Source organism: Patagioenas fasciata, chromosome 7 (assembly GCF_037038585.1).
Source record: "Patagioenas fasciata isolate bPatFas1 chromosome 7, bPatFas1.hap1, whole genome shotgun sequence".
Lineage (NCBI taxonomy): Eukaryota > Metazoa > Chordata > Aves > Columbiformes > Columbidae > Patagioenas > Patagioenas fasciata.
The window spans coordinates 20991232-21016526 of NC_092526.1; the positions used below are offsets into that span (position 1 = coordinate 20991232).

General features: G+C 40.2%; 1 protein-coding gene across 2 annotated transcripts in view; it reads left to right on the top strand.

Annotated features, from left to right (window-relative positions):
- Window positions 1-25295, top strand: part of CERS6 (ceramide synthase 6) — a 117586-nt gene that overhangs the window by 45810 nt on the left and 46481 nt on the right. For both annotated transcript variants that reach the window (XM_065841287.2, XM_065841288.2), the window contains exon 4: window positions 12964-13021. In XM_065841287.2, the coding sequence (XP_065697359.1) occupies window positions 12964-13021 (58 nt within the window). The remainder of the gene's footprint in view (window positions 1-12963; window positions 13022-25295) is intronic.

Sequence of the window (25295 nt, forward strand, 5' to 3'; positions counted from 1 at the left end):
GCATGTTTTTCTTGCTGATCTTAACTTTTTTACTTCTTTTAAGTATTTCAGCTAGCTTCCTGTGACCTTAAATGAAATATTCATTGGTGCTTCACAGAAACTGTTATGATGCTGGAGCAGCTATTTTATATTTCTGTTAGTGGTGTCTGAAGAACACAGTATTGTGTGATGTCATTGAGGAGTAGGAAGTGTGTATTTGTGTATACCTTTCTGTGTCTGGATGTGATTTTTTTTTTTTTTTTCCCTTTCCCCTTTTTCTGCATTATGACTTCAAAATAAAGGCAATTGGGCAGGAGGAGTAAGAACAGGAGTATTTCTTCAAGCACAATAGCTGAGTTCTGTGTTTATAGCCCTGCTTTGGCTCAGGTCAGGCAAAAAAGGTGTTTTCCCTGAAGCTCCTAACTCAGAACACCACCATGTTAAACCAGGTCTGTAAAGGGGAAGCTGGGAAAGCTGTTGTGGTTGACTTAATTTCTCTGAGTGCCAGTGTCAAGCTGAGAATTTGCCCGACCTAACAGTATAACACCTATCGTTTGTCCGTCTCAACAACATCAGTAGTTCAGAAAACAACAAAAAACCCCACCAAAAACCCACAAGTCCCCATGATGTTTGAGAGCTCTGTTTCATATGAATGTAAAGTAGGTCCTGAGTCTGTGCTGTCCAGTGATCCAGCTCTGAGTGCTGTGGATGTGAGCTGATACAAACTAGTTGGTCTCTTGCAAACTTGAACTCTGCGAAATGTTTCAGTAAAGATTCATACATCAGGTGATACAGATTTGATGATGTAGTGTAGAGCAAGGGGGAGTAACAGAGGCTAGCTCTTACACTGCTTGGGGAAAGCTGTCTTTAAAGGGAGTGGAACTGTTACTGATGAATCACATGGAGCTGGTTGCACATGGTTTCCCAGTGTGCTCCTAGACTGGTGGAATCAGAACAAACTATTCCATTGCCATTTTAAATGAAAATATTCATTAAAAGCAATGTGAAAGTATGGTGCTTTGCAGATGCGAATAAGAGCACAGTGGCTGTAGATGCTAGAAGGATTGTGCAGGAGACAATGGAAGGAGAGAGAGAGTTACCTTAGTACGAGATATAACCATGTGGTCTCATTGTGCAAGAATCAGGAGGTATTAAAAGAAAAAGAAAAGGACCATATTCAAAATTGAATAGTGAAAACAGTTTTTCACAGTCCGAATAATTAAACAGGATTTCATATTTCTTTTGTGGAATTCATTGCTCTCCTGAGGAAATAATTCAGCAGTAATTTGTAATTGAAAACATTGTTTTATTTATTTGGGCAACCAGGGTATTTGGTATTGTGCTGATAAATGGATTTTATCCATAGTTTGCTTAGAAAAGTGTTGTGAAGACTAATCTTATGTCTTTAACAATGGAATATCACACACGCTGAAACTGGAGTACAGAGGTGAAGAGCAGCCATGTGAGCCAATGGTGATCGTGGTGTTTGGGCACAGCAGGGAGCAGGGACTCAGGTGTCGGCACAGTCAGATTTGTGAGGCGGTGTATTGGCACTGTGTGGCCAGGGTTTGGGAACAGGGGGCTACAGAGGTGACTTCTGTGAGAAGCTGCTGGAAGCTTCCCCTGATACAGCCAATGCTAGCTGATTCCAAGAGACACCCACTGCTGGCCAAGACTGAGCCCATCAGTGACACTGGTAGTGCCTCTGGTTAAGACTTGGTTAAGAAGGAGGGAAAAAACCTGTGCAATGTCAACAACAGCAGCTAGAGAGAGGAATGAGTACATGGAACAACTCTGCAAAGAGCAGGATCAATGAAGAAGGAGAGCACGAGGTGCTTCTGGTGCCAGAGCACAGGTTCCCCTGCAGCCCATGGTGAGGCCAGCTGTCCTCCTGCAGCCCATGGAGGTCCATGGTGGAGCAGACACTAACCTGCAGCTCGGGCAGGACTCGACACTGGGGCAGGTGGATGTCCGAAGGAGGCTGTGAGCCTTTGGGAAGCCCACGCTGGAGCAGGGGAAGAGTGTGAGGAGTCCTTGTGCTGAGGAGGAAGGAGTGGCAGAGATAACAGGTGAGGAACTGACCACAAGCTCCATTCCTCGTCCTCCTGTGCCATGCAGGGAGAGGAGGTGGAGAATTTGGGAGTGAGTTAAGTTCAGGAAGAAGCATGGGGCGAGGGGGAGTGTTTTAAGATTGGGAGGTGTTTTAAGATATAGCTTTTATTTTCTCATAACCCTACTCTTATTTTTCACGGGTAATAAATGAAACTAATTTCTCCAAGTCAAGTCTGTTTTGCCTGTGATGGTAATTGCTGAGTGATCTCCCTGTCCTTATCTCCACCCATGAGCCTTTTGTTTTATTTCCTCTCCCCTGTCTGGCTGAGGAGGGAATGCAATGGAGGGGCTTTGGTGGGCACCTGGCATCCAGCCAGGGTCAGCCCACAACAGGCAGTTTGGTGAAGGATGACGTAGGTTTTTGATGAAACATCGGGGGAGTTGGAGTATATGAAATTCTTCCAGAACAGGGAAGATGTGACCTTCACTGAGCACGAGTAGGGAAGTTGGCATTGAGTCACAGATGCCCAAAAGGAGAATGTAGTATCTAGCAGGTGGCAACTAAAGTGTAGAGACTAGCAAAGGTGGTCTGGCAATTGTTATCTATAGTAAGCATGTAAAATACTGCAGTTTTATCACAGTACTGTTAGAGTTACATCTAAACTCTGGTATTGCTACGTTCAAGGACCTGTTATTCTCTTAAGACTGTTATATTTAATCACAGAAAAGGAAGAGAGATGTACTTGAATGCAAGGCCTCAAGAGAAGGTAAAAAAAAATGAGGCACTTATACTGAGACTTCCGTCCGGGAAACTAGTGCTCTGCAAAAAGGCCTAGAGTCATGTTTGGGTGTATAAAGTTAAGACAGAAATTCTGCTCCTAGAGAGTAGCACTCAGTAGCTCTGTACATTACCAATTCCTTTGTCTCATACCCGGGTAGGCTGAGTTGAATTTATGTTTCTCTCTAAGCCACATGTGAAGTCAGTGCAGAAGAGGGGTGAAGATTTTTATTTAGTGTAAATATACTTTTTCATATCATATCATATCATATCATTCAGACCTGGTTCATTGATGGCTTCCCGACTCCAACAGTAGGAGGGTAAGACAGTACTAGTTGACTTGAGTTACATAAAATATAGCAATTTGTAGCCTGAGTCCCTGGACGCATGAATAAGTGAGTGACTGGAAAGCTGTACTAATTTTAAAGTTGTGAGGGCACAGTGCAGCCACTGACAGCAATTTAGTTCTACCTTAGCACTTGTTCTCTGATGAATCTGGACTAAACACCTCGCGCACCCCTGCTCTCCAGCACACAGCTCGCTCAGCACTCCCACTTCCAAATGCAGAGTCTGGGCAATGGCGCCCGGCAGTTGCGCTTTGAGTTGCTGGGGGTCTGTGCCTCCAGCTTTGCCTCTTGTAGCATCTGCATCAGGCTCTGAACTAGTCACATTCCTTGAGTGGCCAGGCTGGATAAGTAGCTTAATTATACATCCTTTTATTATGCACTTCTGTGCTGTGGAGTGCTCGCACAAGCTGGCACAGGCTGCCCTGGCAGCTCTAGGAAAGGCAACTTCCCTGACCACAGTGTCCTTGCCTCCTGTTTGCCCTGCCTGTGCCAGACAGCTGCAGTAGAGCTGTTCCACACGGCAGCACACTATACTTATTTGGGTTAAAGTTCAGCCTGCATAAAAACATAGGGTGCTTGTCAGTCAGATTTTCCTGTTGTGGGTCACAAGGTGGTCACATAAAGCGTGCTGGAGTACTGTTGCTTGTGGTGGTGGGGAAGGTGTGTGCGTGCAAGTAACAGAAGGGAAAACCAGAGAGGCATGTGCAGTGCTTGCATCCAATGTGAAAGCTCAGGTTTTGGTGTGATGGAGGAACATTGCCACAGCCACCTGGCCCCTTCTGATGGGGCAGGGTTGGGAGGACATAGTGTGGTGAAGCAGGGCATGCTGTGCCATGCAGTGCTCTGGGTGCACCTTTGCCTGCTGCCAACTCTGTTAGATAAACACTGGCTGAGAGAATGAATGCTTCTCTGCTGAACAGCTGCTCCTATGGCTGTGTTTACACCCTTTATTTAACTCTTCCTATCATCATTTTTAAATTTTGAATAGTATATGAGTCTGGCTCTGCTTTTGTTGCCCTGATATCCCACTGCATTGGAAAGCTGAACAGTCTGGTGAAAGGGAAGGTGAGAGCAGTCTTCTTGCAACTCCATAGTATGCTGCTCAGGAGGCTCCGGTTAGTTTGGGACTGATATGAAACAGACCCCAGAACTGGGCAAGGTTGACATTTTCCTCATGATTCCTTCCTACCATATCTGCCGTGCTCACATGTGACTCTGGTCTATGATGCCTGCTTTCTCTTTTTAATCTAGACCTCAGGACATCTCTGTGGCCAAACATAAGATTAGGGGAAAGTTAAAACCTTAGTTAAGTGTCTAGGAATCACCAACCCTCTTCCCGTGCCATTCTACTGGAGCAAACAGGCAAAGATGTCCATGCCATGTCCTCAGACTGTGCTCACTGTATTTTTAGACTGTGCTGTAAGCACTTTTCATTTTGTGTCTCATGAAATTGCCCTTCCCTCAAATTGGATTACTTAAAACTTTGAATTCCCTGCCCTTACTGCCTTCTGAGACACAGTTTTTAACACAATTAATAAATTTAAATTAACTCATGTGCAGGTCCTTCAAAGACACCATCAGCTAACATTATCATTGCACATTAAGCCAGGTTGTAATAAATTAACTAGGTTTCCATTCTCTTGCGGTTTGTGTGTGCTCATCATTATTTTATGTTATGAAAATTAAATAATTCTTTCTTAAATTCTAGTTAATGTGAACCCTAGTCCAAAATTACAGTCACAACATAACAATTAAAGACAACTAAAGGAAAACTGCAAAGACTGCACTAGCTGCTGCTTTCTTATGTTCCACGCAGCTTGAAATGTCTGGCTCTTGATTATGGCAGAGCATGACTGCCTTCTTTGGTCAGCCTTGGCTTTAAGTGAAGTTGCCAAACGCTGCAGACAAGTGGCTTGAAAGTGAAGAAACATGGAGGCAGAGCAGGGATTTTTCAGAAGAGCCATAAGGGATGTACAGCCCAGAAAGCAAGGGCTCAGTCTGGGATGCTGTAGACTTCAAGACCTTTTGATGCTTATTAGATGTGATTTACAGGCTTTAAAAACTGACTCTTGATGGTTTGGGGAGGATCATCTGTGAATTTAGCACATTTTTTTCCCCGGTTTGTCTCTCTTCTTCTACTTGAAGCATTGGGCTGGTGCTTCTTCACCATTTGTTGGTGTGTTTGTCTGTGATACTCATCTCTCCTAAGTGGTAGATTTCAGGTACTGATATTTCTTCTTCTCTTGGTAAAAATATTTTATTGCTACCAAAATTTGAGGGTTTTTATTTTTTTTTTAGATTAACCTTCTAATAATAAAATTATTCTTGCCCAAGTAGAATAGCAAATAGTGTAAAACAGTTTGTATTTATTAATGGTAATGACTGCATTTACTTCTCCGATATGCAATAATGCTTGTCAGCTCTTTATTTCATCTGTAATGTTGGATTTAAAAGATGAGTGGAAGAGGGGAAAGACAGCAAAAACATTTCTCTTCCTCCCTTTCACACCATGCTTTTTTCCTTGCTTTTATCCTGTAGGTTTGATGTTTGCTTCCTTTATATACCTTAATGGTTACTTCTCCAATTTTTGCCTTGTACCTTTTACCTCCTTATTGCTTAATCTTTTCCTAGAAAGTTCTCTTTTCAATTTCTAAGTTGTTCATTTTGTTACCAATCCAAACTATGCTTTTCTTCAACCTGTTGTGTATTTGCAATATGAAAGTGACGTGAGCAATGTTGCCTTAGGCTGTAATAACTTTATGAGGTGCATTATAAGCAAGTATTTATTCTTGAAGAGTAACTGTCAGATTCAGAATAAATTCTCCATTCTTATGTGGATGCAAATGTTTGGATCTTCAGTAAATGCAGATATCCACCAAGTTCCATTCTTGTTTTCATTTAAAAAGAAAGACAAGCATGAACAAAATGCTAATTTATAAGAATACCCTTCTTACTCCCATTTCTGCTCTTCAGCGTTGTTAGCCATTCTGCATGTATGGCACCAGCGAAGGGTGTTTGCCAAATTCACCCTGAATCTGTACAGATTTGGTCCAGTTGGAACTCCCAGGGATACCTTGTGTAGCAGCTTGTTCTTTTCCACAGGAAACTGCAAACTGACTCAGTCCCAAACTATTTGGTATCTTTCCTTCTTTCAGTCTCTACCAAAAGAAAGAAACTTGAGTACGCCTTGTTCACTACAGGTTGCTAGTCACAGCCAAACCCGATCAAAATACCTTGCTCACTGAAGAGTAGTGGCAGTAAGGTTTTATTTTCTACATGACAATGAGTGAATTGGCATGCAAGTCTTTACTTCTCTCTTCTCCCTCATATTTATGGTGTTACACAATTTTATGTTACGTTTGATTGCCTTTCATTTTGTAGATACATGGACTCTGTGCATCTGTTCATGGAGACACAGAGTTACAGTGGAGAATTAGCTTCCATGTTGTTTAATACATTTAACTACATTGATTTTGGCATAAGTCGTCCAGTAATGTAGTTTAATGCTTTTTAGAGAAAGCTGAACTGAATATTTCCTTCAGATGTAAATATTTTGTAAGCTAATGTGGCAGCTTGTCATATGCTGTTCTGATTTATTTTTTTCTCCTCAATTTTCTTTGCTGAGAGCTGAAAACTGTAAACTGACCTGGGTCAAGCTGATGCTTGCCTAATGTTGCATTTGTATGACTGTCTATCAAAATGCTTTTATGTAAAGATTTCCCCTGTACCTACATGGAAACAAATTTTTGATTGGCAGAATACTTTTTTGTGATATTTGGGCACAACTTCGTATGTACAAGCAGAACAGCAAGGTGGGTGTCACTGGACTATTGTTAGGCTCAAAAGATACAAGTGGTGGCCTGTGGCTGAATCGATGTTGGCAAAGGCCTCAGCAAGAACATGTAGAATATGAATGCTGTGCTGGTGGAGGTGAGAAACTTGCTAGTTCCCCTAATGCTTTTTGGGATGATGCTGTTGTAGTTGTACTAAGTAGTTATGGTGCAGCCATAGGTATATGGTAGCTCAGTGTTCAATATAGCCTCTGTCTTCTGCTTTGGTGTCTCACCAGTGTCGTTATACATAGACCTGCTGTGGCAGAACACAGAGCCCAGGCTGCAGTCTAGACATTTCTTATAACTTTGTTTGTAAGCTACATGTTTTGCACTTCATGTGTGTCATGTAATTCCACTCATTCCATTTTACCAATATCATTAGTGTGATGGGCTCTTCTGTTTGTATTGACTGGTGACCAGCATTTGCCCATTCAGGGATGGTTTGCTTTTCACTTCCCTTAAGTGCAAGAAACCGGGAGATGGGAAATAAAAAGAGCACGTGAGAGTTAAGTTTTGTCATGGATATCTCCAGAAGAGTCAAGTAATTCATCAGCTCATGTAGTCCCAGTTACTTGCAGGTTAAATCTTCTAGTATCAGGCCCTGAAACAGGCTGAAATTGTGACTATCAGGAAATATTCAGTACAAGGTGCTGCAGAAACTGTGATTTGAAATATTTAATGCTATCCCATATGATTAGTTATTTAAATACTTTCAGACTAATGAGTATAGTTTGGTTAGATGGTGCTTCTTGGTAAATTTGGGTTTCCAGCTTCTTTAGTTTTATTCTTGTTGCTCTGATGACAGCACTTTTACATGAAAAATAGTACAAAAAATTCCTGTTCCTGTTTCTTTGTAGTGTGCTTGTAATACCGAAGGATAATATACTAAATCTTTAAAAACAAAAAACACACGTTCATTGTAACAACCCTCTTGTAGCAGTTTTTTTAAAAGTTTTAGTGATGCAACAAATTACAACTGAGAAGTAGGGAAAGGGGAGGAACATATGGTGAGTAAATGTACTTCTTCACGATGCAAAAGGGAAAATAAAGTTCAGAACAGGGTGAGATTTGAAGATACCTGCCTGTCACGAAAGTTGCCTTATGTGTATATGTTGGCCATCATGACTAGGACAACATTGCTGGGTGAAAACCCAATACAGCCTGGAAGATTTTAGTTTTTTATCATTCTAGAACTGGAGGAGAGTGGGACAACGAGCAGCTCTTGTGATATCCATGCGGAGCTGAAAGGCCGTGTTTGGAAACAGGTGACTTGGGAGATCAGCAGTAGGAATGGACACTAGAGGTTCAGGCTGGAAAGACTTTGGGTGGGTTTTTCTCTCCAAGACTTGTCAGCTGTGTGCCTTGAACATCGCTGATGAGAAGACAGTTCTGTTGATCAGACCGCAGGGGAGGGTGTGTGGCAGTGGCATCTGTGTTTTCTGTGTGCCCTTCACATGAGCTTTCCAGATAGTGGTACCTCTTTGTAGAGCAAGATTTGGCAATGCTAATAGATCTGTGAGGTTTTGTCAGAGCTTTATTTCATGTGGTCCTCAAAGCACTCAGAAGTGAACAGTTGCATAACCATTGAACAGAAGCTACGTAACCTAGAAGGAATTACTGAAACACCTATTATGTTATGCATCTTTACTGGTCTAATTATATAAACATGCTTTATTATTTATAAAACTGCATCACTTTGAAATTTACTACCATGTTTCCTTTCCTTATTTCTGCACTACTAAATTTTGCTCTTAAGACTTTCAGAGCTGCATTTTGAGCATACAGATATAAACAGGACTAGTCTCAAGTGGCACTGTAACATTAAATTTTAAATAACTGATTCAAACTGCAGCCAAGAGGAAAATCAGATGACAATAAACTCCTAAGCCAGAAAATTGGAAAGGAAAGCAAGAAAGTTTCTCCATTTATCATACCTGATGTTTTGCACATCTGAGTGAGCTGTGTATAACTGTCTCCTTCCTCAAATAACTTCTGCTTAACCATGGTGCAGGAGCTATGTACCATTTGCATGGTTGCTCCAGTCTAACTCAACAGCAGTACTATGCCAAAAAGTGAAACAAGATTCCTTTTTTTTTTTTTTTAATTAACACTGTATATTAATCCACTTGCATCTGCCAGGCTTTGCGGAAATGCAGCAAATCATCTTTACAGAAGTCTTGGGAGGCAGCAAATTGGAGCAGTGGGGCTACTACCGTCAAACATATTGTCACACTTGCAGCTTTGTATGAGACTAGTTATCAGGACTGAAGATAAGTAAAGATTTAGTGGAGGGAACAGACTGTTCGCAGCAGAGTTGCTCTGGTTTCTGAACCATATGAAGGTGTGCCATGGGGCTGTCCTATGCACTGTGTTTCTGATCTGCTCTATGTTTGGGTTTTCAGTGTACAGGTATGTCATGATCTAAGCACAATCCAGATGTAGGATTTAATAAAGCTCTTAGTTTATTTTAAAAGAGCTTTATTAGATGAAGGAGATTTGTGAGATTTGAACTTAGAGTAGAAATTCTTTAGGACATCTCTGAAAATTTGCAAGTAAAAACATACATCCATGTGTACCAGGCCAAATGCTGAGCATATGCCACCTGGGTTATCAAATTACCTTCACTCTGTTTTACTTTGAGTTCTGCCTGAAAAAGAGTTAGAACTCTGATTTTCTAAATTCCATAAAAATCTGATGTCTCAGAAGCTGGCAATTTGTTGCTCTGCTCTTCTAGATAGTGGTGCGGGCTGTGAAATATTAATAGTCATCAACCACAATTCCCTCGCAGTCCTGTGGGGTAGCACTGCTCGTCTCTTGTGTGTGTTAGGGCTTCTGTCAGGGAAGGCAAAACATCCAAAAAGATTGCTCAGAGTGAAACACAGTAACACCTCAATTGTCATGTGCCTGACACAAAAGTGCAGTTCTGTGCAACTCAGCTACTGTGAGATTGAAGTCTTAATACTGTAAGATCAACACTTGTGATACAATACAAAAGGTCTGAATCTTGAATTTGTGAGACTATTAAATGTTTGAGGTGTACTAGCAGTCCTCCTAGTTTTGGATGGATTAAACATTATTTTTCTGTGCTCTGTTTTGTATTTTTGTGTGGTTCATCACCTAAAAAAATAATATCTTTGTGGGTTTTTTTTTTAATTGTTTTAAGGAAGAAGGGTTGCTGTTTGGTTGGTGGTGTTTGGTTTTGTCTGTGTGTGGAGTTTTTTTGTTTGTTTTTACTTAGAATTAATTTTCTTCCAGACCTTCCTGTGTTCATCTGTTTGATTTGTCCAGTGGATGTTTTGCTGTTAATTGCAGCAATAAACTATCCACAAGTAGTGGTAAAACAACGTGGAAAACTCCTTGGACTTTGTGTGGGACTGACATTCCAACTGGGGTGTTGAGCCAGCAGAACTTCCCCCTGAAGCCCACCCAAAAGGCAGCTGGCTGCCTGGTACAGGGCGGTGGAAAGTCCTTTGTAGCTCTGCTGCCACCAGAGTTAGCTGATTAATGATGATAAACATTTTCGGGTGCCATTTCTGACTTTGCTTTGTTCTGAATTTTATTTTATTGCATTTGACCAAGCCAGAAGTTTGTTGAATAGCTTTTGTGGATGTTGCTCAGCAGGAATGAGCAATTTTATTTTTTTTTCTACTGATATTACTTCTGTTTTTAGTAAGTTAGCGCTTTGACCAGCCTTGCCTGTCACCCAGTTCTGAGCCTTGCTTTGTCTTCTGATGTAACCTTCTTTGCCAAGTTAGGGAAAAAGAGGAAAGATGACCAGTAGCAGATATTATCACATAATTATATGCATATCACCTTTGTAGCATTCGAACAGTTGGAGCAAGTTGTTTGGTTTTGGAAGACCCAAATAGTACCTGGTGGCTCTTGGCTCTAAGATGTTTTCCAAAGCTCCAGGAATTGTTCAACAGGGTGACGCGTGGCTTTGGTGCACATCTGCAGCAGTACTTTGCAGCGTGGGTGGAAAGTTAAACTGGGAAATTGGCATTACTGAATTTGCTTGTTTCAGAAAAGGACTTTTTTATTTCCTGACGTGATAGCTCCAGCAAATGCTGCAATCAGTGTCTTTCAGATGTCCATGCAGACTGGAAAATGCCTGAGACTCGCCATCTTAATCTTAACCATTCAAATATTTGAAATACTTCCGACTGCCTTTGAACTCCTCTTGGAATATTGCGTCTCCCAACATCAAACTACAAATGTCATCAAATACGTTTGGATTTTTGCTTGGAGAAATGTGAAATACAGGTGTTATTGAGGGCATTTTTAAAACAAGAAAACTCTTGGTGAGGAATTTGTCATAACTACTTAGACGTAGGAATGAAAGAGGGGTACTGGGAGTACTCAGTAACGAGATTAGGTTAGACAGATTTTCCTTCCCAATACTTTTATTTTCAGTGACAGCCTTTGAACTTTCACTAGATGAGGTATGTAACACTGAAGTTAAATGACAGCTTTCCTTCATATTGCTGTCCTTGCTGTTTCTTCCATGCAAGTGATCTGAAGGTTTCTACCAGCACAACTCACCTTTTGCACCTGAGTGCTCTGTTTTTGCAGTATCTTGGGGAAACTGCCAACATGAAAGCTGCGAGCAGTGTTGCTGGTGTTGCTGAACCCTTGGAGGGATTGGTATTTGTGTCGTATCAGTTGAATAAATTAATCTGTGCAATAATGTGGCTGCTACAGGTTAAGAGAGAGTTTCTGTTCAGCTGAAGTATCACACTTTAAATTTCATTGATGTACTCAGCTTGTCAGAGGGCTATTTATGTATGACACATCTTCCTTTTTAAATACTTGTAAAAGTAACTTTGAAGAGGAAGACTTGGCTTAACCTTCTTTTACATAGGAGCATTTTCAGTTTTGAAACCATTCCATTAATGTCTGAACATGCTTCAATGCCAATTAACCATAAGCTAATAGTTTTGCCAATTGTAAGTGCTGTAAAATATGTAATTGAAGATGATTCAGGCTGCAGTATTGCCTCACACAAAGGAAACTAAATCTCATCCTGTGATAAACGTTATGAATAGTACCACATTGGTGTTTATGTCAAGCACATTTGTGTAGTCAGTTCCACTTTGGAGAAAAAACCTCAATAATTCCTCTAAGAATTTACACTGCATAAAGTTTTGATTTTATTTCATAATACTTCCATTGACTCTTTTTTCCTAAGCCAGTAATAGATGATATTCTGTATGTCTTCTTTTATTGGGTAAGCAAGAAAGTCATAGATGAGAAGATAATTTTGTATTAAATTTCCTGCTCATTTCTCTCTTGTGGCATCATGATCCTAGCTTCTAGTTTGCCTCTATCAGAAAAGAAAAACTGGAAGCCCAGCAATTATTTCATGTGTCCCTGAGAAAATGTAGAATCATATTTATAAAGGAAACTCTTTGGAAGTGAATGTAAACTGTGGATCTGTGTCTGTGTCCAGCATATCTGTATCACACCAATGCACTACCTGAAAGCAAGAGTGAAGTGCTAGAATCTGCTAAGCAAAATTACAGCTCATTGTGGATGATGCTTTTCATTACTAAAAACTGTGTTTGATGTGCAGTACTCTGACATCACCTGTCAAAGCCTTTATCAAATTTCTCATTATCATTGTCCTAGTGTCTTAAAACAAGTGAACTTCACTGCAATAGGTGTGCAAATTGTCCTCTGTCGTCCACTGTCCTACTAGTTTTCATTAAACTTTTAAAAACTTAATTACCCTTGGTTTGTTTTTTTTTTTAATTTTTTTTTCCTGTCATGTTAAGGTGAAATTAACCAATGTTTTCAGAGAGCTAATGGGAAGCCTTTAAAAAGCAGGCAAACAAGCACAATACAAGTTGCAGAAAGCTAGACAAAAATTTGTGTCCAGGACATGGTGGTTTGGCAGTGCTATAAAAAATCATGTGCTGAACTTTAAAGTATGTAAACCTGATATCCCAGAGTTAATCTCTTGTACCTTTTGCAGGTGGAGATTTACATTTTACCTTTATATATTTACCTATGGAGTACGGTTCCTGAAAAAGGTAGGCACTTACATTATTATGCTTTCATAACACATCACAGATTTTTTTGCAGCCTTGTATAGGTATAATATAAAGCACAGGCGTAAAATGTGTTCACAAAGAATAAAAATGAAAAATTAATTTGCATTCATAAGATGAGTTGCTACTGGCATTGGCAAGGTATATAAGTTCTTATCAATATTTAATGGGCTAGGAAAAAAAAAATAGGTACTGCAACATGCCTAGTTCACTTTATTACTTTTCATTATAAGCATTAAGCTGGCAGCAAGGCTTACTAAAGTATTCATCTCAATTTCTGTATCATCCTTATTTAAAGGCCTCTGGCAGAGGTTGCTTTTTATTAACAAACAAAATCCATTAGTGTTTTATAAAATGCTATTTTTTGCCCATTCTTTGTCTGATATACTGTGAAGTTTCCATGAAGTTTCCCATCAATGCTGCATTTCTGGATATTTAAGTAGAGAAGTTATATTGATTTCCTTAAACACCCCGGCACAGGTCTATTAACCCGTCCATAGACAGCAATATGGATTTATGGTGCAAATAGTTTTTACAGTGTGACTAGTTCTCAGAGGTTTTATGCATGTCAGGCCATATTTCTGTAATTCTGAGAGGTGAAATTAAGGGAACGTGTGGTCTCAGTGCATTCATGTAAGCGTATCTTCCCTAATTTTGGACAAAAATTTGACAGTAGAAAATGTACCCTAAATGCTTCTGGTGCTTTGTAAGAAAAAGTAGCTATTTGAAAAAAAAAAAAAAAAGTCCTTGTCATTTTTGAGGTTGTAATTCTTGAGGCTGTCAGAGGTCAGCTTGGTCCAGCAGGACTGGTGGTGTCCTGTGTGGAGAGGGGACGTACAGTGTGTGCACCAGCCCTCCCCAGGGACCAGAGCAGCGTGGAACATGCAGCCTCTTCCTTCCTTGTCCATTAACATGCTCTATGGTCGTGATCTGGTATTCTGGATTCTGCCTTTGATTCTCTCCATGTCTGTGGTATTAAATATGAAAATAGTTTAATAAGCAATTGTGACAACCTAAAAGGTTACTCAGCTTGCAAACGTGTAGAGATCGTGACTGTGGGTTTATAGGATTCTGTGATACACAAGGGCAGGGAGGTTTATTCTCTGAATTTTTCTAGTGTATTACAGATTGCCACGAACATCACAAAAGGCACCATTAGCAAGGATCACAAAATCACTACTAGAAAGCATACCTATGATTAATAAAGCAAATCTGTCTCAACATAAAGAAGTGTCTGTTCTAGGAAAAACTCTTGAATACCAGCTTTTCTAAGGACTGAGAAGAATACAGTAAATGCATGCTTCATTCCAAGCCATTGAGAGCTGCTTCTGAGGCTGAGCTGACATATGAAGTGCAGGGTGTCTTCCTCCCAATTCAACAGATCCCTGCAGTTTGAGACAGGCTGGCTGGCATAGCAGGGTTGTTTGAACAAAGTATACCATTGCTTGCTTAACAAGGATTGGTTGTGTAATTTTACTGTAATTTTAGCTTTCAACACGTTTGATTTTTACAAAGAGAACGTGCACATTATGTAATTGTGCATGTATGTTTAATTACTCACTTTCACACAGTGTTGTAAATGAGTCTTGCAACATTTTATGCTATAGTCGTTATGCCAGTGTTCTGCTTCATATACTCAGGCTTTTCACATGGGAATGTATGTAAAGTAACAAAATTATTATTGTGTTTTTATTTATATTTACACCATCTCCTTATAGTAACATGGCATAACTAAAAGAAAGGACAGGCTTTCTGCCATTCATCAAATACCAAAGATTTTCCTGGCTCCACTTAAAGGGGGAAGCTGAGTTTGGAAGGAATAAAACACGGACCCCAAAGTCTGGAGGGAGACACTTCTTTCAGAGCTTCGCTACAGTACTAAAGTAGAGAATCCTTTTCAATTTGTCTGGGCTTTCTTAATGGAACCATTGCAAATAAACACTTCATTGCATCCTTAGGAAGTTAGTGAAAAAAGTTAAGCATAATAAATTCTCTTACAAATTCAATAGGAAGATCTTGCCTTCAAAAAGCTGTTTTGCCTGGAAAGTCCATTTCATAGTCAGCAGTGTCTTGCTGTGCTAATGGCACAGTAGAGATCTGCATCATTTCCAATAACAAGATCCTCTTAAAGCCGTTCCTGAGATCCCATGTCAGGAAGACTGAGCATGGTGGGTGAGCCCCAGTGCAGCGGCAGTTCCCAAGGGTGCAGTTCCATCACAGTGACACAGGCTCCCTTGCTTGGGCAGGGAGACAAAGAGTAAATACTACAGACATTCCTGTTTTAATACATAACTTCGGATAGTTGGATAAGACATTTTGAAACAGTGTGTCTTTCAAACATCCAAACGTAGTAAGAATATATTTTTAAAAGGGAGACTGCATTTTGATGTTTTTCAAATGAACAGAATCGTTCAAGATTAGTTAGTTTGTCCATTTCTGGATAGTTAAGATGGATGATTTGAGAGAGCTGGTTTTGCCATCTGGAGTGGGAAGTGCTCCTTATTAGTTGGTCTTACCACTTTTACTCTCATGAGGTACTCCCTTTAGAAAAGTGAACCAACTCAATTGTACAAAAGGCTCTCCCTAAAACACAATGCCCAATGCATTGCCTCTTTTATAGTTTCTTTGCTGGCTCTTGAATTGCCAGGCAGCAAAATACTCTGAGTTCTATATTATTGTTCTTCCCTCCTGAGCTGACCTAGTCTCCTTGCAACCTGCTGCTCATTTGACTCTCTTAAATGTTCCTTCCTTAGTGTGAGCATGAAATTCATCTTGGCCTACAAGGCTGGCATTGAGCCCGTCAATTACTTAAGCACCACTTTGAGCCAGTTTTGAAGTCCTTTGTTTTGTGCTGGCCCTTTGCCTAGAGGTGGTTTTCACCTTTTGGGTTCTTTCTGAAAACTCATTTCTCATAATGCCCAGAGCCCATGAATCATTGCTACTTTATATTGTGCTGTCACCTTCTCTATTTGCTGCAGGAAGCAATATTATTTCATCAGTGCAGTATCAGCAGAAGGAGGGGAGTCTGTGTTTCCTTGTGCCCAGCAAACCACCTGAGGAATATCTGACCAGAGTGCTCCAACAAACCACCATTCCTGCTAAGAATGTCATTAGGTCTTTGGTGGCTTTGTAGAGCTGACAAACATATTTGCCTTTTTGGGAAGATGTGCCCAAGCTTGATAAGCAGTTACAAGTTAGCAGGCTTATCAGCTCTGTTTGTTTTAGTTCTGAAGATGTGATACTGTCAGTGTGGCACACATGCCAAAGTTAATGTGTTTTTGAATGGAAGTTTACATTTCCCTGGCTGGAGCATCTCACAAGGAGGAAGCGGCCTGGCGTTTCAGCTTGGCTTCTCACTTCCCTACAGAAACACATAAAGCTAATAAAGCTGTCATTTGGAGCAATCAGAGCTTTCTCTCAAATGCTGTGGCAAGCTTGACTTTCTTTCTGTCCATGACTCCAATTAATGGCTGATGTAGAGAAAAGAAATTTCTGCACCCAATAAAGTAACTCATAAGTCTTTGTATTAATAACTGCACGCGATACATCAATTCTTTTGCCATGCTGTGATTGCTGAGTACATTGCTGGAGATTTAAAAACTTTCTTCTCACTGAAAGCTGTGTCTCTTTATTGAACTATTTTCTTGGGTTATGTCTTTTTCCAGTGACAGATGTATGCTGTTAAGTCATAAATAAAGTAAAAAAACCAAACCAAACCAAAACCAACAACTTTTGTTGAACATTATTTTCAAAAAGAATAGCAGTTCACAGGAAGGAAATGCCTGACATAAAGCTTTGTCTTCAAAGTTTGCTCTGCTGCAACAGAACCTATCAACCAGTATGTTTTAAATAAGTTTTGGTATTAGTGGTGTCTGTAGGATGCTCTAGATTGGCACATTTTGCTGAATAAAGTTCACTGTGAACTCAGGAAAATCCTCCAGGTTGGGAAGACGGAGGATTGGCAGTAGGGTGTTCTGCATGTGGCTGTTTGTTGTAGGCTATGGTGTCATGATCAAGCACTGACACTGTATACAATCCTTTTAACAATGCGAAGTGCACAAAAACTCGTGCTTCCACTCTTCTCCCTCTGTCTGTCCATATGGACAAGTGCTTTCCACAGCCTCTGGATCGTACAACAGCTGCTTCACAGCACTGTCTCACCTCTTGTCAGCTCCACCACTGACCTCTCAAGGCAGGAGACTGTTATGGAGTTTGCACTGGTCTCCTTGGTGACTCCTAACTCAATGGACTGTAGGTTGCCAGCGTTGCCTTTGTTGTGATAACATGTCACTCATAAAGTGGCATTGTATGAATGAACTTCTTTCTTACGTGTCCTGTTGATGGCACACACCATATCCAGCTGCTTCGATTTTTCTGCTTCTGCCCTTTTCTTGGGCCTAAAGAAACAGTAGAAGTGCAACTTCTATCATTGGTGTCTGCCTTCTTCACTCAGGAGGTGATTTTAACTGCAGGGTGTAGTTGTATGATTGGTACGTCTTACAAGTGTTTGCAATATCAAGGAAATAATGTGCCCTTTTCAAGACTTACAAGTGGAGTGAGATAATTAAGTTGTTGGTAAGAGAGTAGAGAAGGCAAGGCGGTTGCTTTCTTGCTCACAAATAGGCCACATGTAGAGGAACAGCTCACAGCCTTATAGATACTCAGCCAAACTATTGCCTCACCTCTAAATCATGTCTTAATATATATGTGTAAGAGACCAACAGACTTCAGTAAAGTATTTACCACAGAGTTACTAGTATTTAATTATCGTATTAGACATTCCTTCCTTGCCCAGCTCCAGTGTGCCCTTTAACCTTTGTTTTCCTCTAAATGAATATTTCAAAGCTGTAAGGTTTACTTTTATTAGGGATTTTGCTGTCATTGTTTGTTACTAGTGAAGTAATTAATGAGATTTCAGTGTCAGAGCATCTCAAAGATGAAATGGTTTCTTTGGCCTTGGTTTCTTTTTTAAATGTTACTTATGAAATTTGGCTGCTTCTTGAAGAAGTCCTCTCTAATATAATGGTTTCAATTGTAGCTATCTTATTTATATTACCGAGTGGTGTAATCATGGGATGAGAATTTTGCTTCCCATTCTCTCGTTGTTGAAGTGAAATGTCTTTTCTCCTCTTCCAAACCAGAACTTTAGGGTTAATGAAAAGGAACTGTTAACTTTCTAGATAATGAGAATAAAGCAGACAGTGGGAGACTGATGGGTCTGTCGCTCCCCTGTGTGCCCCAGAGCACTGCGTGTTTCAGCACATGCCTCCGCGATCAGAAGCGTGATCTGCTCCGGGCTGATCTCCCCTCTCCTGCAGACCCACTGGTGCAGGGTGCTCTGTCCTCCTTCCCAGCATGGTGGCTAACGCACTGAGGGGCTGAAAGAGGTTATCGTCATTAGGATTTGAAGTCACCTCTGTCGTTTCTGATACTTTATGAGAAGAGGGAATCAATGTAAATGTAGGTTCACTTTCTGCCTCAAATACTGCCATTTTCAAGGGCAGATTTGGTGATGATTATCCTTCCGTGTGAGGAAACAAACTGAGACAATACCTTTCACGTAGAAGATGAACCTTTTCTTTCATCACTGCCAAGTTTGTTACTCACTGCTTTACACAGCAGATTTAAATGATTTGGAGCTAAAGCGTGAGTGGCTCACAAAATCCTTTAATGCAAAGCATTCACCTTCCTGTCCGCTCCTTATTGCCCCCATTCTTGGCAAAAATGACAAATGCTAGATGTGACCATCCCATCCTAGTCTGTAAGTTTCTGAAAGAGAAGTTAGGTCAAGCCTCACTGCGTTGTGGCAGTATGTACTGAAGCCACTCCTTTCACCTGAGTGTTTCAGTGCTTCATTTCAAGTGCAGCCCAGTTTTTTTTTTTTTTTAATTTGCCTGTTTCACAGTTTTCCTGTAATCTGTACTTATGAAACCAGAGTGTAGGATTTGCTTTTGGTTTTACTTTTTAAACTCATTTCCATTATGTTTTGAAATTAAGTGGTGGAACAAAATAAAAATCACTTTTTTTCATGTGGTATTTAGGTATATGCGTACAAGATACAGAACATAAATGCTTAGAATAGTGATTTTAAAGATAGATTTTACAAGTTCTGTATTTACTCTTTGATTAGCGTAAGAGTCATCTAGAGTGAAGACAGTGATAAGAAATAATCTAAAACAAAACAAGCATTTTTGTGTGAGTGGTACCAGAGCCCCGGTAGTGTTGGAAAGATTTTAATCTTCATAGGTAATGCATGACAAGGTAGCATAAGTTAATGGCTTAGAAGACCTGCGTCCCAGTTCATCTGTCATGTAATGACAATGGTGCTTACACAGAGGCCTTTGGCCCCAAATGCCATCATCACTATGAAGTGTGATTATGAAAATATGATATGGCCCTAGGTCTTCCTAGGAGCTGGCATAATAACCTCTATGCCCAGAAGCATGTTCCTTTATCCTGGTAATAAATATGCTACAACATTATTTGTATCTTTATAAATCACTAGATTTAAGCCAAAAAGATAAGTAACTAATTATATTTCCACTCTGATCATGTATATGCAAATTGTCCCCCTTTCTGATTGCAGCTGAGATTTTTCGATAAGGCTATAAAACTCTTTCTTGCACAGCACCACACACTTATATTGATGCCAAAGAGATGTTAAGTTGTAATGACATTAAACTGACTGCTTTGCTTATCGCTGGCATAGGAACAGGGTAACGTTTTTGTTCTCTTCAGTAATATTTGCAATTAAATCAATGGTGGATTGACTCATTAAGAGTTAATGATCTGTTTGTGCTCCCATTAAATGGAAAAATTAGCATTAGCTTCGGTGATAAAGAAACAGAGTGAGGAATTCAGGATTGGTTTGTTACTTGCTTGCTGATGCTTGGTGCTCAGCAGTATCTGTATAATGCTGTAGTACAAAAAACCTTTACAAACATCTGGAAGCTAAGCTTCCCGGTGACATATGGTGATGTTTCACATTCAGTTTCCTTCTTTTAATTGCCCATGAGAATTACGAACTCACAAAAGAGTATGAATTCCCTGCAGTAAGTGACTTGTGAAGTCTATATGAAGACCTGGAAACCTCAAGTTGCATGGTAGGTATCCTACTGGGAAGAGGACCATCTGCCTGCAGAAACAAATAACTACTGACTTGCTCTTTTTCATATTTAGTGTTGAAGTAAAGCTGATGATATGAGGATACCATGTTTAAAAAATGCCAGGTGCAACAAGCTGCTGTATGTGTGCAGCTGATTGAGTTGTCAGTTCTGTATCTCCCTTCCTGAGGAGTCATCCCCTACAACACAACTGTCTGCCGGATAATTGCAACTGCTATGGGTGCAGTTAGATTGCGAAACAACAGGAAAGCCTTACTGAAGTGTAAATTTAACCTGAAAAAACTACTCAAGTGATATGAATGTATGGAAGGCAGCTAGAAAAACAGCAGCGTAGTATGGAGGAAAAAACCTCAACAGGTATAGTTTCACTGTTACAAAAGTTCCTCTTTCTTGGAACTGCAGGATGTTTCAGAAGAAGACAATGAAGTGCTTACCCTGAGCCCGCCCATCGCTGTGTGACAGCAGGGGATGCTCTGTTGGTGACCTGCAGTTTCTATGTGTGCCTGGAGAGAACCTGGCTGCCTCATGCTTTCTTGTGCGAGAGTGTGCTTTGTTCTGCTGCTCAGCTAGGTTGGCATGTTCTCTGCCTCTTTTGGGAATAAAATACATGCAAATTTTACAGCCCTGGAGAGTACTATAGCATTTGTAAATGCCATTTTGGATTGCTTATAGTCAAGAATTTTAGAGCCTAAAGTCAGACCACCTTCATTTGAAATACAAAAAAAGAACTTATCACTTCCTGGTCTGGTGACTGGTTTTTGACATTGTTTCTGGATTACAGTTAATCTGTATCTCTTCATTATTGTGATTGTTAACCTTACAGGAAGTAAGGAGTTGTTGATATGCACAGCAACTTCATAGAATTGTTATATTTGAGGAAAAGAGTCATCTCTGTGGTGAAGATTGTGAGTTCCTATGTCTGTGGGAGATGAGACTGGGACACAGGAACGATGGGATGTGTACCTGTGAGGTGTCTTATTGACCATTCTGGTTTTGAAAATTTCATCCTATTTATCTTTCTGCTGCAATTTTGGAGCTACTTTGGTATTAAACTGTTTAATAGCGTCACTGTATGCTGTGTCTTTCATCTATTCTATCACTGATAGGTCAGATTTTTTTCAGAACAGTCGGAGGTCTGTGGATGCTATCATATGTTCAGATGTCATCAAATACATCTCCATTTATTTTAGCTGTTAAATAAAACAGTTTTGGGAACATGAGCATACACTTCCTCCTAAAAGAAAATGTGTCTCAGTTTCTGGTCACTAAGTGGATAAGTTGGTGATGGTTTGTTTTAGCCAGCTTCAGGACCAAATGAAATGCAACTACTGTTACTCTGTTTACTCTGATTAATCATGGTAAAATGTTTTAAAGGACCTTCAAGACATGGTGGACTCTTACTTCTAGCCACAGTAATATTACTTTGAGCTCACTCTCACAGGATCCCTGTGTAAGATTTTTCCCCTCCGCTCCGGCTGGGCTGGTCCCTTGCTTCTGGTTCATGAGCAACGCACAATTTCTGAACCCAACAGATACAAAGGTGTCAAATGTGTTTACTTGGACTTCTGGATTTTCATGTGCCTCAGGGCCATGAAATTATCTTCTCATAATCTCAAAACAAAGGGTGTATTGCAGTCTAAATGGGGTTTTAGTTAAAATATTAATAATATTGTTCTGGAGGAAATGACGAAGTTGGAATGCAGAAATTAATATCTGAGATACAAATCACGAGTCATGATGTGAGAAAGATCAAAGTTAGCAGAGAAACTTAATTTTAAATGACTCCAACACTTCAACATACATCAACAAGGAAAGTGAATGCATTTTGAACAATGACAATTCATAAGAGAAGGCCACTCAGCATAGGAAATCATTTATTGTCTATGCTGTTTGAAGTTTACATAGTAACTGGCAGAATTTATTTGTGGCTGAAAGGAAATAAAGGTTTTTTGAAAGAAGCAAGCAAAAGGGGAATATCAATGATATTCCTAATTCAGTAATAGGACACTGATAGCAACAGGACTTTCAAATGCAGACAGTGGGGACGAATTTGACGTAAGCAATGGGAGGAAGAGCAACACACTCATTAAAAAAAACCAAACCAATTACAATTGAATTTCACTTTATCTGCTTGGAATCCAGCTGGGGGTATTTAATAACATCAGAGTAATAAGTAAATGCTCTGTAATCAGCAATTTGGAGAGTTAAGCTGGTACTGAGCCATACACAGCATCTTTACTGCTTGTACATGCCACTGCTGTTCTGGCTGGCGAAAGAGGGGCTGCCAGCCCTGGTGTTCCCCTGCAGACTGGTTGCTAATTTTGACTTCAACACAGTATTCATCTTGTTGGCAGCCCAGCTTTCTAGAAGATAAAAAATTTTCAGTATGCCATACATAAAAATGGCAGATCTAGAGGAAGTGCTTCCTGACGTGTTTTATGTGGGCAATTCTGTGATAAAAATAGTTTTCATTCATTTGGAAAACTAAGGTGGCTCATTTGTACCTGTAGCAAAGTATTTAGCACAGCGCTCCACTATTGCCAGGAGCTTTTCATGTTTTGCTATTCAGATGAATGAAGCAGTCCTATTTTCCACGGCTAATTAAGCCTCAGCAAAGAATACACATTTGGATACAAGCACAGGTTATTAATAATCTGACTGGTGCTTTGAGTTGCCATTATTGAGTTGAACTCACAGTTGAGGCAGTGACTTGGAGCAGGATAGCTGTAACCTCATTTAAACTAGTGTAACCTTTAGAACAATATGTATTTTTACATTGTAAGGGCTTCCAGTCATAAAGCTGCTTCACTTTACCCTTGAAGTAGCAGGGAAAAGAAGCTTGCAGTTAAATCAATATATTATTGGTGAGCTTTTTTTTTTTTTTTTCCATATTGTATTCCCTTCCAGTGACAGAAGTTAGCACAGGGAAATATTGCTTTAAGTTCAAATCTAATTCAGAGATTTGCTACTGTTTTTTAACTGCCGTTATCTCACATGTGACCCGGGATTTCCCAAGTTTCACCCGGGATTTCTGGTTTTTGTCTGTTGTCTCATCCCCAAGATTTGTAGACTCAAGAAACTGAGGAAGAGCAAACTCACTCCTCTTGCCCCTTGCTAAGTTATGGTTTTATACTAAAACTTAGTACAAATTTCGCAGTTATAAAACATAAGCGTAGTCATTTGCTCTCATCATTACCAGCCACTCTTATTGCTATAATAGCTGTTTTAATAGGTCAGTTGCAGGAAAACACAGCAAGTTGTGTCTGAATGGATCCACCAAGAGAATGACAAATGGAAACAAAAAAAGGTTTGTATTTGTGCACTTCCTCAGATGAAGGGGAAGGTGAAAAACAAAGAGGAAATGAACATAAAATTTTATGCAGGCTTACGTATTTTTAAAGATTTGGGAAATTATTTTGGCTTTCTTTGCTTTAGTTAAGTAAATGTAATCATGGCCACTGACTCAGAACCGAGCAGGAAAGAATTCCTTGCAAACTGTTTTTATAGTAAAATTATTAGCATTTCCCCCCACTCCCATTTTGTTAGAGGAAAATATTATAGACATTTTCTCACTGGGATTCTTCCAGGCAGTACTTAGTATTTTTGGTATTATTAAATACACCAAGAAGTGGTTCAGTAGTAAAGACATCTGCTGCCCCATGGGTGAATTGCCCTGGTGCAGTAAATATGCACTAACCTCAGGAAAATGCAGCGGTTGCAGGAGCGGGTAGGGAAGAGGCTACTTTAGTCTGCCCTTATGCGTTGTTACTTAGAGTTATGCCTCATTTTAGCTGTGCCTGGTGACTGAAGTGCTTAGAAATGGATGCCTATCTAGCGACAATCACACTGGTGTGGCTGGAGATGGGTGGCTTTTGGCCTGCCTGTTCCAACAATCTGTGTGAAGGAGCTCTGCTCCCTGGGTCCTTGGGTGGCACTTGGTGGCGTCTCAATGTTTAGAAGCAGCCAGCTCTTCTGTCAGGGCTTCAGTGGCAGCACTGAGAGTGAGGAGTTCATTGCCAAAAGTCTTCCTCACCAGCTACCCATGGTGACCCCATGTGATTCAGTCACAGTCTTGTGACCCATGGGATAAATCTTGGCCCTGTGAAGCTAGAGAAATCGTATATTTCCTATTAAAAATTCTGCAGTGGCAATAAATTTCTAATTTTCAGGCTGTAGGGGATGATTTTGAGACCTCACTGCATTGTGCCTGTACAAAGGTACAGCAAAACACAACAGCTGGAGAAGTGGAAGTCGGAGAGGGCTTTTGTTTAGTATTTCTCTATACCACTTTTTTCCAGTAGGCAGCGTACATTCATAAATACCACAATCTTAAACATCTGGTTTTGTGTGTGAAATCGTACCTTGTTGCTCACATAGTGAGGAGTGGGTTTGTTATTGTTAAAAATCTACTCTGTCTCCCTCTGTGCAGGCAGTGATGGAGCATGTTATGTGTCAGTGAAGCAAGCCCTTAGGCACATGGTGAATCCTGCAAAGGAAAGCAGCTCCCTGGGGATTTCCAAAAGCTCGTGTCAGGAGTACGATGAAGGACATGGTAATCACTTCCCAACAGCACAGGGGGTGGAAGTCAGTGGCTTGGCAAAGTCAGACAGATGCACTCTTCTGGCAGAGCAGACACAGATAGGAACTATAATTACAGAAAGTAGATATGTAATAATAAGTTTAATTATTAACCGCTTTCCTGTGTGCCTTTGAGTAACCGTAGTACCAGACCACAGAGAGCACTGGAAGCCCTGGGGCTTTGTTGAAGCTGTATCCTGTAGGAGAACAAGGAGTATTCTGAAATCGTGCAGCTCTACACTGATCTACCAAGCATGAACTGCCCAATTTTTTTTTTAATAATTTGCTCTTGGAATTTTTGATGGTCTCTTAAAGGTACAATTTTATACAGGTCACCATCCTACCCTGATGTGGTTTGCCTAGTGTAAACCTCAGCACCCTCTCTTTACAAACTAATTCCAGACCTACAGTTGCATGTTGTCTGTTTTAATAAGATAAATTAATGAATATCCTCTTAGATGCAGATTCTAGGCTGACCGATGTGATTTGGGTCCATGATCAAAAATACAAGGCAGCTGTAAAGCTCACAGGTTTAGATCTTCTTTTCTTCACCA